Source organism: Penicillium malachiteum, assembly GCF_028827825.1.
Source record: "Penicillium malachiteum strain IBT 17515 chromosome Unknown utg000004l:1.0-4883003.0:1.0-4884900.0, whole genome shotgun sequence".
NCBI classification, from domain to species: domain Eukaryota; kingdom Fungi; phylum Ascomycota; class Eurotiomycetes; order Eurotiales; family Aspergillaceae; genus Penicillium; species Penicillium malachiteum.
Window position 1 is genome coordinate 923,945 of NW_026643097.1, and position 16,542 is coordinate 940,486.

The window sequence follows — 16,542 nt, forward strand, 5'->3', positions numbered from 1 at the left end:
TTACCTCCAAGAAGAGCGGGAAAAAGATTCTACCATTTACCTGCGATATCCATGATACCCCTTCGATGTTTGCGTTTGGGCTCTAGGCCGGTGCGATGCATATCGCTCATCATCCTCGCTGTCACTTTCCATCTGATCTAGAATACGATCGATCTCGTCTCCAGCATTCGACTCCAACCCAAATCCAGATGGTCGGAGCTCGAGCTCAAAGTTCCTTCTATTGTGTGATTTGTCGCTTTGAGAACTCTGATCACTGACTCCGTTGAAGTGCGACTGGATTGATTCATTCAGACTGAGTTGTGAGGCTGGTGGTTGTAAAGGACGTGGACTAGATCGGTAGCCAGAGTTTTCAGGGCTGGACATGAATAGGAGTGTTTCAATTGCATCCTGCTCCATGGATGTGCTTTGTGAATGGGTGCGTGATCTGTACACTTCGTGTTGTGCTGATAAAGGCATCCGGGCAGACGGAGGAATGTGTGGTGTATCTGGGCCTAGCACAGGTGGTGAGCCCAATGATTTCGTTACCGATGGCTCTTGCACTGAATGGTGTCGACGATGATGCCGAACATAAGGGCTGCGATTGAATTCTTTTGGACCCGTATTTGGGTTTGGCCGGCGTCGGCGCGAATCTCCATTCGATGAGATGATATCAACAGGAGGCGCTAATTTAGGAAAGGGAAGAAGTTTGCCAGGGGAGGAGATAGTTGATTGGGAGGGGTTATGAGAAGAGGAGTTGTGAGATGTGCTTGTGGATGTTAGGTTCTGTGGGTGAGAAGTTGGTGTTAAGCCTGACGGTGGCGTTGAAGTAGCCCCACTGGGGTTAGGTGTGCTCGCTGATGATAGAATTTCAAGTCCGCGAAGTGCAAGCTGAGTGTCTTTTTCACGCGCCTGTCGGGACTTTTCTATCTTTGCTGCCGCGTATGATAGACGGGTACGGATGTGCACCGACAACTATGGACGCGTTAATAGAATACCAAAAAGAAAATTGAGCAGAGAAGGTAGTATTACCTGTGCTATTCTACTTCCGTATGCTGGCGAGCCAGTGCTTTTTGAGCGTCGCCGTGCAGCCCCGAAATTGTCATCATCTTGATTTGGAGGTATTGTAATACTCGAGGCCATGGATTTAATATCCCCAGTTGCCGTCCTTTTGTGTCCTGGCGCAAAAGAAACTCCATTTTCTGGTCGTGCCAGTGGGTTTGAATGGTTGGGCGATTGTGGTGGGGATAAGGATCCATTTTTATGTTGCCCTGAAGTATGAACACCTTCTTCCATTCCATTCCCGTTCTGTTTCACTGGTAAATGTTCTTGTGGGGTCGAATAATTCGTTGGTGTTGGTGTGATCTCAACGGAGGACTGGGAATTTTCGATTTTGATTGATTGACTGGAATCGTTCAAGGAAGAAAGGGGAATACTGGACAAAGAGTCTGCGAATGTACTGGCGGACTGGGGCTCCGGTCGAGGGGTATCGGTCGAGGTATTGCTACCACGTTCGGATGATTCAACGTAGGAGGGAAACGAGATGACTTTATCATGAATACGTGCATTCAGTCCATCTATCTGCAAAGACAATGGCTGTGGTGATCGAGGAACTTGAATAACTTCTGATCGAGTCAGGCCTCCTGGCTCTCGTGACGTCGATGCGTCCACAGACCCAGTGTTCGCACTGGCCTCCACATCGGGAGCCCCGCGACTTGATGGAGCACGTTGGAGGTCAGTCATAGTTCTCACAGCAGACTAGAAAATAGAAACGTCGGTCAAGATGAGGGACGAGGAAAGGAAGGCGGCCAAAACGCGATCACGCAGCAATTGCGAAATTACGCGGCCGCACGAGGGGATCTAAACACGGCAACAACTGAACAACTTGCGCCGAGTCACCGCATAGAGACGGGGTACCGGGGATGTCCGACGTGAAGCGACCAAGGATATTCTAGCCACGCGGTCAAGATCTCAATATCCTCGAGTGTTGTCGGGTATGTGCAGTGTTTCTGATGCGGGCACTAGGGCCAGCCAAATCCAGTGGCGATCGACCAACGCGCGCAGGGTTAAGCACGAGCGGTAAAACGGTCAACTGGCAGCCTCTCCACTGGGGCCAAAACAGGAGATTCTCTGATGAATTGGCCCACGACTAAAGGAAAAACATAGATACGTGGGTATGATTTAGAAGTAGAAGACAAGTAAAGAGGAAATATCAAAATTTGCTCCGGAATCGCTAGAGAACGGAAGTCGAATGTCGCCTTCGGCTTTCCTTCTGCGGCGACGCGTGCGAAACACGGTCACGTGTGGCGGTGCCACTCCGTTAGGTGATTATATAGAAATGAATTTAGGTATGAATTTATCTGATCACTTAAGAAAATAAGAAGTATTTACTATTAGAGATTCGGTCCTTTAGAGTATTAGTCGAAGGGAAAGCACAGTTCGATTCCAACTTGAAATAATGTTGCTGATCAACAGCAACTCTACTAGTAGTAATACTACTAGTCAACCTTGGAAACTATATACATTTATCCCAACAAGAAGTTAGTATACTCAAGTGCTAGTGCACAAACAGCTTTGATCCTCTGAGTCAGAGATTCAGAGGCTCAAGTCTATCATCTTCCTGATTTGCTCATTAAATAATTAAGGGCAGCCGCTGGAAGGGTAGTTACAGCTGCTAGTCTCACCACCGCCAGTGATAGAAACTCCAGAGAAGCTGAAGTCGGAACAGCTGTCGCTACCGCAAAGAATATAGTAGTCCATACCATCATCGGTGGCAGTACCAGTGACATCAATGAAGGAGATGTTGGTAATGTTGACACCGTTGGTTGGGGTGCCAGTAGCACCACCGTTCTCATAGTCCTGCTGGACATCAATACCGTAGTCGGAAATGTTGGAGAGGGTGATGTTCTCGTAGATGACATTGCTGATGCTACCGGTGGTATCGGCGTTACTCTTGATACGGCAACCGTTCTCGCTGTTAACCACCTGAGAGTTACTGAAGGTGACAGTGTCGACAGTGTTGTCGCTCTTGCCGCCAATAGATCCAATGCTCAGACCGTGACCACCGGAGCAGTAGAGGTTGTCAATGACGATGTTAGACCCACTGGTGACAGCAACACAGTCATCCTGGTTGTAGACGTAGGTGTCTTTAACAGTGACGTATGTACTCTTAGAGATGTCGAATCCGTCGGTGTTGTGGGCGGCGGCATCACCGTCACTTGCGCTGTTGGGAGAGTCACCGGCAGTGTTGTTCAGCATAAGGCCAGAGATCGTAAGGTGCTCAACATCCTCAATCTCGAAACAGTGAACAGGCCAGTTGACAATGTTCAGGTTGGTGATCTCAGAGTAGTAGGCATCCTTGACGACAATGAAGTGGTCAGGCCTGGATAGAATGGTCAGCATCACGTTGTTGTAAGGCGTTGAAAATTTGCACTAACTTGTCCACTCCACCGTTGGAGCCTTCACCATCCCAGTAGGCCTCACCGTTACCATTAATAACATGGCCAGAAGCACCAGTGATGGTGATGTTGGTTCCGGAAATGATGATAGGATCAAAGTCGTCATCGTAGGTATCACCGAAGGTCTATTGCTTGTTAATATATATTCATGCTAGGTAGCTAACGTGTTGTTACTCACGGTAGTACCAGCAAATGTGACAGAGGCACCAGTCTGAAGACTCGACAGGTCGATGGTGCTTGAGGCTGGGGCGTAAAGGTTGGACAAAACAATGTTGGTGCAAGAGGCGACAGCAGAAGAGAGCGAGGCATATTCGCTGACCACACAGGCGGAACCGCTAATGGAAGCAGCCGCAACAGCGGTATCGATGACTTGAGAGGTGGTAGTGGTCGCAGCCGCAGTTGTTACCGGAACATCCACGGAAGAGGTTGCAGTGGTCGCAGCCGCAGTTGTTACTGGAACATCCACGGAAGAGGTCGAGGTAGGTCGAACGGCCTTCACAAAGGTGGTCTTAGTGGCCGACGAGGTTTCGGTAGGCACAACTTGAACGGGATCAGCGCTACTGGTAGAAGTCACAGCAGCGACAGCTACAGATCCAGCCTATGATGTGTTAGAGATATACTAAATTTCAAAGATTCATTTCATCCAAATGCTTACACTGGCGGAGTCGGTGGCCCAAGCAGTGTCCAGACAGCTGCAAGCACTTGATAGGTGCTTGACTTTGTAGTCACAGGCAGAGGCAAAGGCAGGAAGTCCAGTAGTGGCAGTCACAGTACTAGCTGTGAAAGTGGCACAGAACTCAGCAGCCTCGGAGCTAGAAGCTGTGTATGCAGAAGCACAAGCATGGCTCTTGGGATTATCACATCCCAAGACCAGCAGGGGGAGAAAAGAGAGGACCAGCGCGCTGCGCATGATGAAGATCTTAAAGAATGAATAAAGTGAATGACAAAAAAACAAAAAAAAGAATGAACAAATGAAGGTTTGATGAAAAGAAAAATGAATGAATTCGAGAAATGAAGGGTATCTTATACTATTCTAACAATGGACGTTTTCATGGTTCAAGCCACAGACCACACTAAAACACTACACCATGAACTAGGCCCACCTATTTGAAGCAGTATAATATGGAAATATGGGTTGAATGCATAGATGATCGTAATTGTTGATTAAGAAAACTCCACTCTTCTCAACTTCATGAGGGAGACTCATGTATCCACCAGTATGATCCTTGACATTGTGAAGCATAAGCCGAGTATTATGCAGTAGGAGGGATTATGGATCCTTGATTACGGAGTATACACGAATACAGAATCCTCTTTTAATTAAAACCTTGGAAGTAGGAGCACCTAGGGATGGAAGAAATATTGGATCCAGGTATAGTTTATGCAGGGGAACTTGAAATAGTCCGGCGGCACTATGTTACTAGTATCAGGGGAACGTTTCATGTTAAGGAGATTGATGTGAACGTGGGCGGTTTAGGGTATACGTAGTTAAGACTAAGCGAGCCTCACATTTCAAGTCTACGGGTCTTAGGTTGTTCTACTTTGGGGTTAGTTATCTTCGCTGAAACGTAGACACATTCTAGGTGGCTTTTTTAGCCCGAAGCAATTTATGGTAGCTGTCACAACTATGGAGTAAGTGGTTCGAGCTCATGAATATTAGCCGATGTTTCCGAATACATGACCCACTTAGTGTTAAAAGGAACTTGGAACTCTGGCCAGCCCCTTCTTCTGGGGCTTGTTATTCTTTTTGAATGGAGAAAAAAGGGAGAAAGGAGAGGGGATGTAGTATTTGCCGAGTATATTGATTGGTCTAATCCTGAACTTGACGCCGAGGTTCTACCGTACATAACTTTGGAAGAGTCCGAGATTAACAGTTACGAGTATATGGAGAAACTTGAATCAGGTTAACATTGAACTACCGGTTAAAAGACATGAGTAAATACCAGGAATTAGCAAATAGAAACTATAGAGGCTCCACAATGATTGAATAATGAATGTACAATTGAATTTTTTAGGGGGGCTCTTCTAACGCCGTCTATGCAAGAATCAGATAGATCATGTCAACTCAGACATGTACAAAATTTAAGGACTAAATCATCTGCGCTTCTTTCCACCACCGCCAGCATCGTCGTCATTCTTGCGTTTCTTGCCCTCGCGGCGCCAGTAGTCATTGCGCTCTCTCTTCTCACGAGCTGCCTTTTTCTCCAAACTATCAGCAACCTTAGCACGGTAGACTTGGCGGCGCTCTTCCTGTTTAGCCGCACGCTTAGCCTGCTTTTCATTGCGCATAGTAGTCAGCTTCTGCATAAGATCGCGAGCCTTCTTCTCCTCGCCTCCAAGAACAACAGCACGCTTTTGCATGTAGGTCTGGTCCTTGCGAGCCTTCATCTTGGTGATCTGAGAATTGTAGGGAAGCTCGGCGGCCAATTGGCGAGGCACACGAAGAGGGTTGAAGTGACGCTCCTGGCGCTCGATCTTGCGGTATGCTGAGTCCTTGTTCATCGGGGTAGGAATACCCTGATCACGACGGACTTCACCAGTCAAACGCATTCCCTGCCAGCCACTGTCACCAGAGCCACCTTCTTCTTGGTCAAGAAGGTTGGTGACAGGGTTGTAGAAGCGGTGGGGCTTGATAGGGTACCAGGCCCGTAAGAAGACAATATCACTCATTAGAATCTTATCTTCAAAGGTGGCACGGTAGTAACCATCGGGCTTGCTAAGAGCTCGCTTGATCTGACCACGAATACCGGATACGGTACGAATAGAGGCACCTTCGAACTTGGCAATCTCCAAGGCAGAGTTGAACATATCCTTGATGAAAGCGGTGTTCTTGAAGATCTTGTATGGCACACCAGTGAGTTTCAATTTCTTGACAATCTCGGTGTGTTCGTCGACATTTAAGACGACACCAGTAGCGGCAATGCGGAAGCCAGGGTTCTTGTTTGAGAACGATTGAACACAGCAGAAACCAGTGTTAGGAGCGACCAGAGGGCCGTAGAAAACACCAAAGCAGTGCATATGCTCAGGTGTATATTTCAGCATACGGTTTCTTGTTCGACTGTCCGAAGTGCTGTAGATGGGCATGGACTGGAAGCGACGCCAACCAAGAGAGAAGATGAGGGGATCGTTACTCTTCAGAATCTTCTTGTGCCAACGGTGACGCTTGATACGGATTTGCACATATCCAAAGCGGTCTTCAGTGGGAGCCAAGCCTCCGACGATGATAGGGAAACGAGGGCTGAACTTGCTAACAAACTCGTATGGAACTTTCTCCAAAACAATTCGGGCATAGGTTCCAGCCTTGTAGCCTTCAGCTCGGGCACGGGAGCTTGGGTCAAGGTTGTCGAATTCCGCACGGTTGATATCGAGCTGCTTTTGCATCTTTGCTTTCTGCATGTCATACCAGTCGTCCTCGCCGAACTCCCCATCTCCGCCATCACGCGTGCCTTCTTTAGCGTTTCCAAAACCTTCACGATCTTCCTCCTCAAAGCGAAGCTTCAGCTCCTCCTTCTTCTTTGCATTGCGCTCACGCTCGGCTTCCAAGTCAACAGGGCCCTCGGGCTCTGCCTCGTCATCGTCTTCATCATCCTCGTCGCCATCCTCGTCGTCATTGTCGTCGAAGCCGTCAAAGGCCTCACCAGTCTCCAAGTCTTCGAAGGCACCGTCGCCCTCATCATCCTCGTCCTCGTCATCGAAGTCGTCCAGATCGTCGTCATCATCCGAACCACCACCACCAAGCTTGCCAGTAACAAAGCGTTGCTTCAATGACTCGATCAGCTCCTCGTCGCGCCACTTGCGCTCAAGCTCATCGTAGTCGTATTCGGGAACAGCACGGTAATCAGCTTGGTCCTCCTTTTCGGTGTTTGTCTTTTTGAAGAAGTCATCGCCCTCCTCAGCCTCAATGTCCGACTCGTCTGATTCATCATCTCCATCCTCGCCACGCCAAATTTGGATAACGTCGGCAGGACTGATAGATACATCATACATCATGCGAGATAGATCAGTGACACGGAAGGGAGGTCGCTTGCCGTGGAGAGCCTTTGCGTTGTCAAGCATGTTCTCTTTCCATCGAGCGTTGCCCTCTTCGTCTTCGTCGCTCTCGTCATCGTCATCGTCACTTTCCAAATCCTGCTCATCGCCTGAAATTGAACCAAGATCGGAGTCACTGTCGGCAAAAGCGACATCATCACCCTCACCATCATTTTCAGTCTGACGTTTTTTGAAGCTGGCTTCGAAATCCGCTGGTGCAGAAACGTCGACTTCATCTTCGTCGTCGTCAAAATCACCTTCTTCGTCCTCATCATCGGAAGCCTCCTCGTCGTCTTCGTCGCCCTCGAGATCCTCGTCATCAGATGCCGCCTGAACACGCTCGGAATCGGCGAGTCGAGCGTGTCTGCGGTGCTTACGACCAGACTCTTCCTCTGCATCATCCTTGGAGATTGCCTCACCACCGCGGAATAGACGGACACCTTGATCACCCTCACCCAGCAGACGTCGCTCGCCCTGGAGACCAACAACGAGCTGCTCGCCAAGGCCGCGGTTCTCGTCTTCCGAGTCTTCGTCATCCGAGCCTCGGTTGAAAGTGTTTGTCTTGATATCAATGTAGACAGCATCCTTGTCGACCAAGACACCGCCAACATCAGACATAGGGGGCAAAAAGCAGCTTCTGCTTCTCACCCAGCTTACGTCGTGAGGATTTTCCACTTGACTTGGCAATTTGCTGGTCCATGAAGGGAGTCGGGCAGGGATCAGGCAATCCCTCAATGGCAGAGACAGTCAAATCACCAACACCAGGAACATGGACTCGAGCACCATTCGCTGGGAAGTTAGTACCTCGAAGATAACCGTAGAGTGCAACCGTACGGTCACACTTCGGGTCTTCTTCAATCTTTGTTGGAGGTGTGATATCCAAAAATCGATCTGCCAGCGCATAAGGGTGGGAGTTTCGCCAGATCAGCGGACGTGGGTTCTTCATAACCGACAGGAATCGGGAGAGATTGTGCACTTCACGATCGGGGTATCGGCCATTGATTACACCAGAAAGATAGAATAACTTGGCACCCTGGTAAAGTTCGGTCCAGAAACGATGCTTGAGTCGCTTCTTGGTCATCTTCAATGTACTTTGCTTCTTGAACAGGTCAAGATGCGTAAGAATTCCGAAGACGTTACCCGGCATACCACTTGTGGACAAGGCGTTCAGGAATTCCATGGTTTCCATCTCAAATCCGTAGTTACCATCGATCATAAGTAACACGATATCGGCGATCTTAGAAACATCAATCATGGCGGCGAGAGAATCGGAGGGACATTCGAGGAAGGTGAGACGCTTTTTCTTGGATGTCACGATGGTCAATGGACCCTGGGGCGAACTGAGTGTCTGCTTTGTATACCGACGAATGAGGGACTTGATGAGAGTAGTCTTGCCGACCTATGTATTTTGAGAACATGTTAGAGACTTGATGCGTCCTCTTGTCTTCTGAAGGATTATCACTTACACCGGGAGGTCCAACAACCGCAACGACTGTTGGGGGAGCCTCCTCCGGCATGCGATCTACCTGGGGCACATGGAGTCTCTTTTCCTTGACCTAAAAGAAAATTCAGATTAGCTTGCGACTCCAAATTTGCGATGCTTTGAAATCGTACATCACCAGATCGCGCAGCCTGTTTACCGAGCTTGCCCGGGTTGGCATAGGCAAAGGCCCTGGGATTTTGACCTATTGTTCAAAAAAATAGTCATTAGCAAATCATGCGTCGGACAATTGGGTCTCGCATGCAATCTTTAAAGATTTGCAGATGCGCTCTAGCAGCACTTACCTTCATATTTCTTCTTCTCCTTGCCAGGCCGATGAGACCTATTTGATTGCTTCTCCATGGTGCAAATTAAGAGGCCTCAAACCTCACGTCTGCTCTTTGTTTAATTCCAAAGAACAGAAGCACCAAGCACAGCGACGACAGCAGTACCTCGAAGTTGCTCGGCCAAAAATTATTTCTCGGGCGGAAATATGTGGAGCCGGCCCAGAATCTGATTAGGATTAGCGCGAAATTCAGATGTTGAGATAATTTCTCAGGCATCAAGGCACTTGTCAGACTACAAGGTCTAATGCAGTAGGCGGTCGCAATGGGACGTATCAACAGGTCTGATTCTCTCATAACACTAATTTACACGAATAAGCGTCTGCTGCGACCGTAGATCACGTGTCTAATCATGTGATCCATTCTGGTTCGGCCAATCAGAAGCCAGAATTTAATCGTGTTAAAACCGTCCCAATTGGGCCTAGTTTATCACGTTATTTTGGCTGACATGATTATCAACATCTCTTATCGCTGCCCCAGGTGACTGGCCCGGAATATGGATACATTATTGTGACCCCCTCATCGGGCTGATACATTCTCCAGGGCCTTTCCCACTTTGTATAGGGAGTGTGAAATAACAGTAACCGACATTGGAACCATGTAAAAGCTCAATTGCATGATACTGCTGCGTTGTTGACTAGGATGCCAGATTACCCTAGGTCAATTGGGGATAATATTATGTTTTCAAAACAGAATCGCCAAATCTTCTCAAGTTCGACTCATAAGTACTTTTGAACTAGAATGCGGGGCAGGATCCATTATGCCATTTCAAGTTCAAGGTGGTTAGATAGCGGGATTACCCCCGAAATGTTTACGTTTGGGCCTCGGAGATCCCTGGGACCATAAAATAGAATGTATACTACCCCGACTGCTGCATGGTTCAACTTGAAGTTCACGGATTGATGTTGAGTGGTTGGCTGCCAGTGTTCGACGCAACTTCAATTTATATACTAGTAGTGTTGGATGGATCCTTCTCACACAGCTCGGTAATACTATCAACCATCCCAAACTTTCCTACTATTAGTTTCGACGATCCAACTCTGGAGGAGATCATTACCTTTAAGTCTCATCAATACCAGGAATGGCCGTTTCCCGACCTCCCCCAGCCTATACGGCCCCTCCTGATTCAGGAATCCATGCAACCTCGCAGCTTTACCAGTCCATTTCGCAGACTGCATCCGAGCCCTCCGCCCGCATACCCCAAGAGTCATTCACAATCCGACCATGCTCTGGTCAGGCATGGGTAGTTCCCGCCGGACATATCTGCCGCCTTACAACGCCAAATGGCCCACAAGTTGGCGACCTCAACATTTGGAATGCCAACAATCCCCGGGAGCGAATGTGGGCCGCCCGAACCCGACAGATCCACGCCTCGCACGTCTCCGTAGGCGACCGTTTGTGGTCTAACCTACCATACCTGAGACCGCTAGTGACCATCACCGGGGACTCGCTGGGTGGCGGGCAGTTGCATGATGTTCTAGGGCCCGATGGGAAGCGAAGACCAGATGTCGTCTTTGGCACCACGCAATTCGGGGGACGGGTGCATGACCTGATGGGTACTCGCTGTGATCCTTACGTGAACTTGCTCATGGGTGGAGAGACCTTTGATTTCCATTGCCATTCTAATTTGACACGAGCCGTGGTTCCCTACGGATTGACGGAGCTAGATGTTCATGATGTATTGAATGTGTTTCAAGTAACCGGGCTAGATGAAGAGGGGAAGTACTTTATGGAAACCTCACCTGCAAAGCCGGGCGAGTATTTTGAATTTTTTGCCGAGGTGGAGGTTCTATGTGCGCTTTCAGCATGTCCTGGTGGTATGTATCACCACATCTTAGGCAACTCTGGCGCATATGCTAATGTGCTTTCCCCCTTTCCCAGGCGATTTGTCTAATTGGGGCTGGGATGATAAAGGAGGTATGGGGGCAACCTGTCGCCCATTGGGGGTTGAGGTGTACAAATTGGCTGATGAGAAGATACTGGATGGATGGAAGGCACCGATTAGTCCTGCATACAGAGGTATGCATGGAATGAGTATGCCTGGTCCAGCTGGACGCGTAGCGGACGGACAAGTCGGACTGTGAGTTGATCCGAGATGTCATAGCACGTGAGTATGCCCCGCGTTTACGCACGTCATCGAAGAGGCCCGGACTCATGCCGCATTGTTACATCAGCGGATGAAATTCAAATAGAAAAGCCTGGAGGTCAGGGATGAGGAAATAATCCATAGACTGTGGATGATTGTACCTTGGCTGTCAGACTTGGCTGTAAGTAGCGCTGACAGCGGCTGATTTAATTCTATATCTCTGGTTCAGGCAACTATTTTTTTTTTCTTGGTTACCTAAATGTATAGATCCAATGAACTGTAACCTCGAGTTCTGGTAAAGAAATCACGACATCTTTGTTGTTGGACAATGTGGAGTCGCTGCGGTGTAACAACTGCTTGATTGCAAGTATCAAGACAGAATTGTAGAAAGTCAAAGGAAAGTGAGGCCAGAGGCTTAAACAACGGAATAAGAATCCCCAAAAGGTCCTTGGTAACTGAATGGCGTAAGACCAAGCTAGCCTCTTATCAGCTCTGCATATAAAAACCAACTTCCCCCTCCCTCCAACTCCGCTTTCTCTTATCTCCACCAGCCTCTCTAAACTTAACCTTGTCATCTACCCCCACGTCACCTCTTCCCTTTCCCCAACAATCACACGCGATCAAAACATTTCATTCAACCAAGATGCCTCAGTACAATGTATGTTTCAATATCACCGTTTTGTCTTGGCCATGAGGCTCTGTTACTGATATTGATTTTCAACAGGTTACTCTCAAGACCGACGCCCCTCCCGAGGAGTTGGAGAAGTCAGTTTCGCCCTCTTACCTATCACCCCCGCACTGGAAAAACGCCGAATAACTGACATTTTCTTCTATTCACTTGCAACAGGGCCAAGCAGCTTGCGACCGAAAAGGGTGGTGTCATCACGCATGAGTACAGCCTCATCAAGGGCTTCATGTATGTTCTCTATCCATCGTTCAAAATCATCCCAATAGTCGAGATACTTACAAGTCTACCGTGCAGTGTGGAGTACCCTGAAGACCACGTCGATACCCTCGAATCCAGCGAGCATATCCACGTCGAGCAGGATGGCGAAGTGAAGACGCAGTAGTAGGCTCGGGTGGAGCTTAAAGCCAGAGAGTCATCTGTGGGACACCTGCGAGGGCACCAGCCCGAATGCCAATCCAACCACACATACGATGGGGCTTCCAATTCAGTTATGATTCGATACCACTTTATGCTTAGCCACCATTCGTCATGTTATGTATTCATTTTTCTTTTTTAGCGAGCTCAGTAGCTGCCACGGCGATGCCTGCAGCTAGAGACGATTTTTTACGACATTCAATATGAACTCATTTCAAATTTGAACCTTTTGTTCATCGAAGCGGTCACCTCGTAGATTCTCTTAGGCTATTATCCGATTCCAAGCTTGATAATGCGCTGTAATGACTATAGAACTGATTGATAAAGGCACTTGAGGATGTTCATTGGCAGAATTTTGCCGAAGATATCCGCTCCACATTGAAGAACTATATGAGTAATGCACATAGTGGTACTAACCTTGAAACTCAAAAGCATCATGATCTTGATCAACCCGCCGTGACCTCATAATACATGTGGCACTGCCAGTGGGTACAAGACATGCGCTAGTGATGGTTGCATGGGTACTATGCAATTTAAAACACCGTCGATGAGACTCCTGCATGCACGAACGTCATGATCTCGGAAATGATATTTGAAAGAACAGCGGAATGACCCGGAATTGTCGAAGGGTCAACTGTATGTACACGGGTAGTTTTCGTACTATGTATGCTTTACTACTATCTACTAGTACTCTTCGACTTGAAGTGGATCTGCAGAAATTTCGTGTTAAAGCACAATGGGGTGTAGATGTTTAGAGGGATCCTATCATGATTGATGAACTTGGACTCGGAGTCGGCGAGGTTCATTACATTTCTTTAAATAAGAGCCTTGAAGGCCAACTAGATGTTTGGAATTAAAAGTAAATTGGAAGCAATTTTAAGCATATGTGCTAATTTTCTTGGCTAAGATATCGGCTGTACTTTTTACAATGTTTACTATTAGTGAAAGGCTGATGGATACCCAGGTAGGTTGCGCATCGATTAGTATGCGAGTGCCCCGCATGTGTAAACTCGGTGGAGATAACAGGTTGAATGGTTACCGAGATGGAGGTTAAGAGTTCCCAATGGCCAAGCGTGATCAATTTGGATGGTCGTGTGTCCATGCGTCCAGTGAGATGTTTAGAAAACAGCGGACATTGACCGCTATAAGAATAAGACCTGTATACTTCGTCCAAGCACATTAAGCTTATCACGCCGATGCCGGCGATAGCCTTATCTAGGCGGGGCTCTTTGTCCCTCTTGTTCTGGTATTACCGTATCTCTCGCGACACACCGCTAATTTATAAAGGATCTTTTTGTACTGTGACGTATCATACCCCTCCGCGCCCTGCATTTGACAAGGTAGCAGCAGCTCCAACGTCAACAGCCACGAACACCATGACTACGCGGGGCCACATTAGATAACAGAAATCGATTCTACGCTAGATTACTGGCTCGATTGCCTACGGATCTCCCCCAAAAATGCCCATAGATTCATACATTCCGACCTGCATTGATGAGTCATGGGACCCAGCCGGAACCGCTGCCGGGTGGATTAACACTTGTGAATTCCACCGGCTGCACCAATTCGCCTTCGTTCCTTATTTAACTCTTGCTTTAATCTCCTCTGCTCTTGCGCAATTGCTATAGTCGCAAGGTAGCATCGCTTTTTTCTCGATATCATCATATAGTCAGACACTGTTTACCCTGAACATAACTCCTACCAACCGCCTCTCGCACAAACCGCACCTATCGACACCGCAAATTACCTTTTCTACCCGCACTTTGTCAATATGAGCCCGCCTTCTGCTATGGACATTGAGATTAAGGCGGTCACCGATACCAGCGCGGTGGCCGTACCTGACCCTTTGACCATCAATGGTATCCCTGCGTGGCGCGAGAAAGTGGCTAAGATGCCGACAGGTGTTGCACCGGAGTGCAGCAGTGACATGTGGAAGAGCCCGGTATGACCTCGACACCGAATGAACATACTGGAGATATATCATTTGGCAAGGAAAGTGAAGGAAGAACCAAGGGCTGATCAATTATGCGTGGTTACACAGGCTTGTTACACCAAGCCCAAGGCAAAGCGCTTTGAGCGTGAGTTTCTATACTTCACTATGAAAGCGGCTCAATGCTTGCACATAGCTATATTGAAAACAAAATATTTACTGATATCTGGTTCTAGACTTCCTGTCTCAAGAGGCCAAGTCTCGCAAGGTCCGTATCGCATTATCCGACTAGGGAATCCTGAGAGTCGGCACTAAATTGTTTTCTAGGCCTCGACCTTGAAAAGTGCTGCTGGATACTTGAAGAACCCAGGTAGGAACAAAAACTTGAAATTAATTTTAAGGCTGAATGTTAATTTATGCCTGCAAAGGTATTATCTCTCTTGGTGGCGGTCTGCCCTCTGCCGAATATTTCCCAATTGAGCACTTGGAGATGAAGGTCCCTACAGCACCGGGCTTCACTCCTGAAGAGACTCAAACGTCCGGAAGCATTTTACATGCTGGAAAGCACGACATTAAAGAGGGCAAGAGTCTGTACGGTATGTGGGAAATCAAATCCTGAACTCAATTTCAATACACATGAACTTATTACTGACGATCTTCTGCGCAGACCTGGAAATTTCTCTGAACTATGGTCAAGCTACTGGATCCCCCCCAACTTCTCCGCTTCATCACTGAGCACACCGAGGTATGTGGACCTATCTCCATTCCTTTTGCTCATCAGTTCTGACTCCGTCCAGCTTATTCACAACCCTCCCTACTCTGATTGGCAATGCACCTTGACTTGTGGTAGCACCTACGCTTGGGATACCGCATTGCGTCTGTTTACCGAGCGGGGTGACTATATTATGATGGAAGAGTACACATTTGCTAGTGCTGCTGAGACTGCTTTCCCTCTGGGCCTGAAGGCTCTTGCCATCCCAATTGATGCCGAGGGTATTGTTCCTGAGGGCATGGATGAGCTTCTCAGCAACTGGGATGTCCAGGCCCGTGGTGCTCGCAAGCCTCACGTTCTCTACACTATCCCTACAGGCCAGAACCCCACCGGAGCTACCCAGTCCGCTGAGCGCCGCCGGGAGGTGTACAAGGTTGCCCAGAAGCACGATGTCTACATTGTTGAAGATGAGCCATACTACTTCCTGCAGATGCAGCCCTACGCTGGCGAGGGAGCTGCTGTTCCTCCTCCTCCTGCCACCCACGATGATTTCATCAAGTCTCTTGTTCCCTCTTACCTGAGCTTGGACGTTGATGGTCGTGTGTGTCGCTTGGAGTCCTTCTCCAAGGTTGTGTCCCCCGGTTCTCGTGTTGGTTGGATTGTTGCGTCCGAGCAGATCATTGAGCGCTTCGTGCGCAACTTCGAGGTCTCCTCGCAGCACCCTAGCGGTATCTCCCAGATTGCTCTTTACAAGTTGTTGGATGAGCACTGGGGTCACACTGGATACCTCGACTGGCTTATCTCCATCCGCATGTCCTACACTAACCGTCGTGACGCGCTTCTTCACGCTTGCGAGAAGCATCTTCCCCGTGATATTGCTCACTGGGTTGCCCCTGCAGCGGGCATGTTCGTAAGTTCACACCAGAAAACTCTACTCTGATAGATTAATTACTGACGTTTAAACAGCACTGGATTGAGGTTGATTGGCGCAAGCACCCCGGTGTTGCCGCCGGCAAGACCCTTGAACAAATCGAGGAGGAGATTTTCCAGTCTGCAATTGAGCAGAATGTTCTCCTGTCCCGCGGAAGTTGGTTCAAGGCCGACAAGTCGGCTACCATGGAGAAGATGTTCTTCCGCGCCACATATGCGTCTGCTTCATTTGATCGTATCGATGATGCGATTGCCCGTTTCGCTGCTTCTCTGCGTGAGCAGTTTCGTCTGTGAGATTGGAACCGTACAAAGTTCTAATGTCGTAAGTTCGCCTTGAGCTGTGATTACATTAATCTGGGTGAAGTTTCCAGAAGTGTACATACTTGCGGGAAACCCAAATATCGGAGCCACTCGCAGCATCTTGTGAAATTGTCGGCGCTGGGTCAATTTGTGTTTCACGTTCCCACACATTTGCATCGATGTCCTTGGAGATGA

At 48.3% G+C, this 16,542-nt stretch overlaps 6 protein-coding genes across 6 annotated transcripts; 3 read left to right on the top strand and 3 right to left on the bottom strand.

Annotated features, from left to right (window-relative positions):
* Positions 1 to 36: 36 nt before the first annotated feature.
* Positions 37 to 1,719, bottom strand: N7483_008500 (uncharacterized protein; the record flags this gene model as incomplete). The annotated part of the gene is made up of 2 exons (XM_057091927.1): positions 37 to 951; positions 1,009 to 1,719. 2 exons carry the CDS (start codon positions 1,717 to 1,719, stop codon positions 37 to 39), a joined length of 1,626 nt encoding a protein of 541 aa, XP_056943101.1.
* An 897-nt stretch (positions 1,720 to 2,616) lies between these two features.
* Positions 2,617 to 4,344, bottom strand: N7483_008501 (glycoside hydrolase family 28 protein; the record flags this gene model as incomplete). The annotated part of the gene is made up of 4 exons (XM_057091928.1): positions 2,617 to 3,358; positions 3,414 to 3,559; positions 3,613 to 4,032; positions 4,090 to 4,344. The coding sequence occupies 4 exons, from the start codon at positions 4,342 to 4,344 to the stop codon at positions 2,617 to 2,619; spliced, it is 1,563 nt and encodes a 520-aa protein (XP_056943102.1).
* A 1,184-nt stretch (positions 4,345 to 5,528) lies between these two features.
* N7483_008502 (GTPase BMS1) lies at positions 5,529 to 9,306 on the bottom strand (the record flags this gene model as incomplete). The annotated part of the gene is made up of 5 exons (XM_057091929.1): positions 5,529 to 8,048; positions 8,080 to 8,862; positions 8,930 to 9,019; positions 9,078 to 9,148; positions 9,249 to 9,306. 5 exons carry the CDS (start codon positions 9,304 to 9,306, stop codon positions 5,529 to 5,531), a joined length of 3,522 nt encoding a protein of 1,173 aa, XP_056943103.1.
* A 1,062-nt stretch (positions 9,307 to 10,368) lies between these two features.
* N7483_008503 (urea carboxylase-associated family protein) lies at positions 10,369 to 11,371 on the top strand (the record flags this gene model as incomplete). The annotated part of the gene is made up of 2 exons (XM_057091930.1): positions 10,369 to 11,104; positions 11,169 to 11,371. The coding sequence occupies 2 exons, from the start codon at positions 10,369 to 10,371 to the stop codon at positions 11,369 to 11,371; spliced, it is 939 nt and encodes a 312-aa protein (XP_056943104.1).
* A 645-nt stretch (positions 11,372 to 12,016) lies between these two features.
* N7483_008504 (uncharacterized protein) lies at positions 12,017 to 12,443 on the top strand (the record flags this gene model as incomplete). Its single annotated transcript, XM_057091931.1, has 4 exons — positions 12,017 to 12,031; positions 12,098 to 12,138; positions 12,221 to 12,289; positions 12,356 to 12,443. 4 exons carry the CDS (start codon positions 12,017 to 12,019, stop codon positions 12,441 to 12,443), a joined length of 213 nt encoding a protein of 70 aa, XP_056943105.1.
* A 1,803-nt stretch (positions 12,444 to 14,246) lies between these two features.
* N7483_008505 (aminotransferase-like domain-containing protein) lies at positions 14,247 to 16,341 on the top strand (the record flags this gene model as incomplete). The annotated part of the gene is made up of 8 exons (XM_057091932.1): positions 14,247 to 14,417; positions 14,517 to 14,553; positions 14,642 to 14,673; positions 14,733 to 14,775; positions 14,834 to 14,996; positions 15,073 to 15,150; positions 15,256 to 16,027; positions 16,084 to 16,341. 8 exons carry the CDS (start codon positions 14,247 to 14,249, stop codon positions 16,339 to 16,341), a joined length of 1,554 nt encoding a protein of 517 aa, XP_056943106.1.
* Between the last annotated feature and the right edge of the window lie 201 nt (positions 16,342 to 16,542).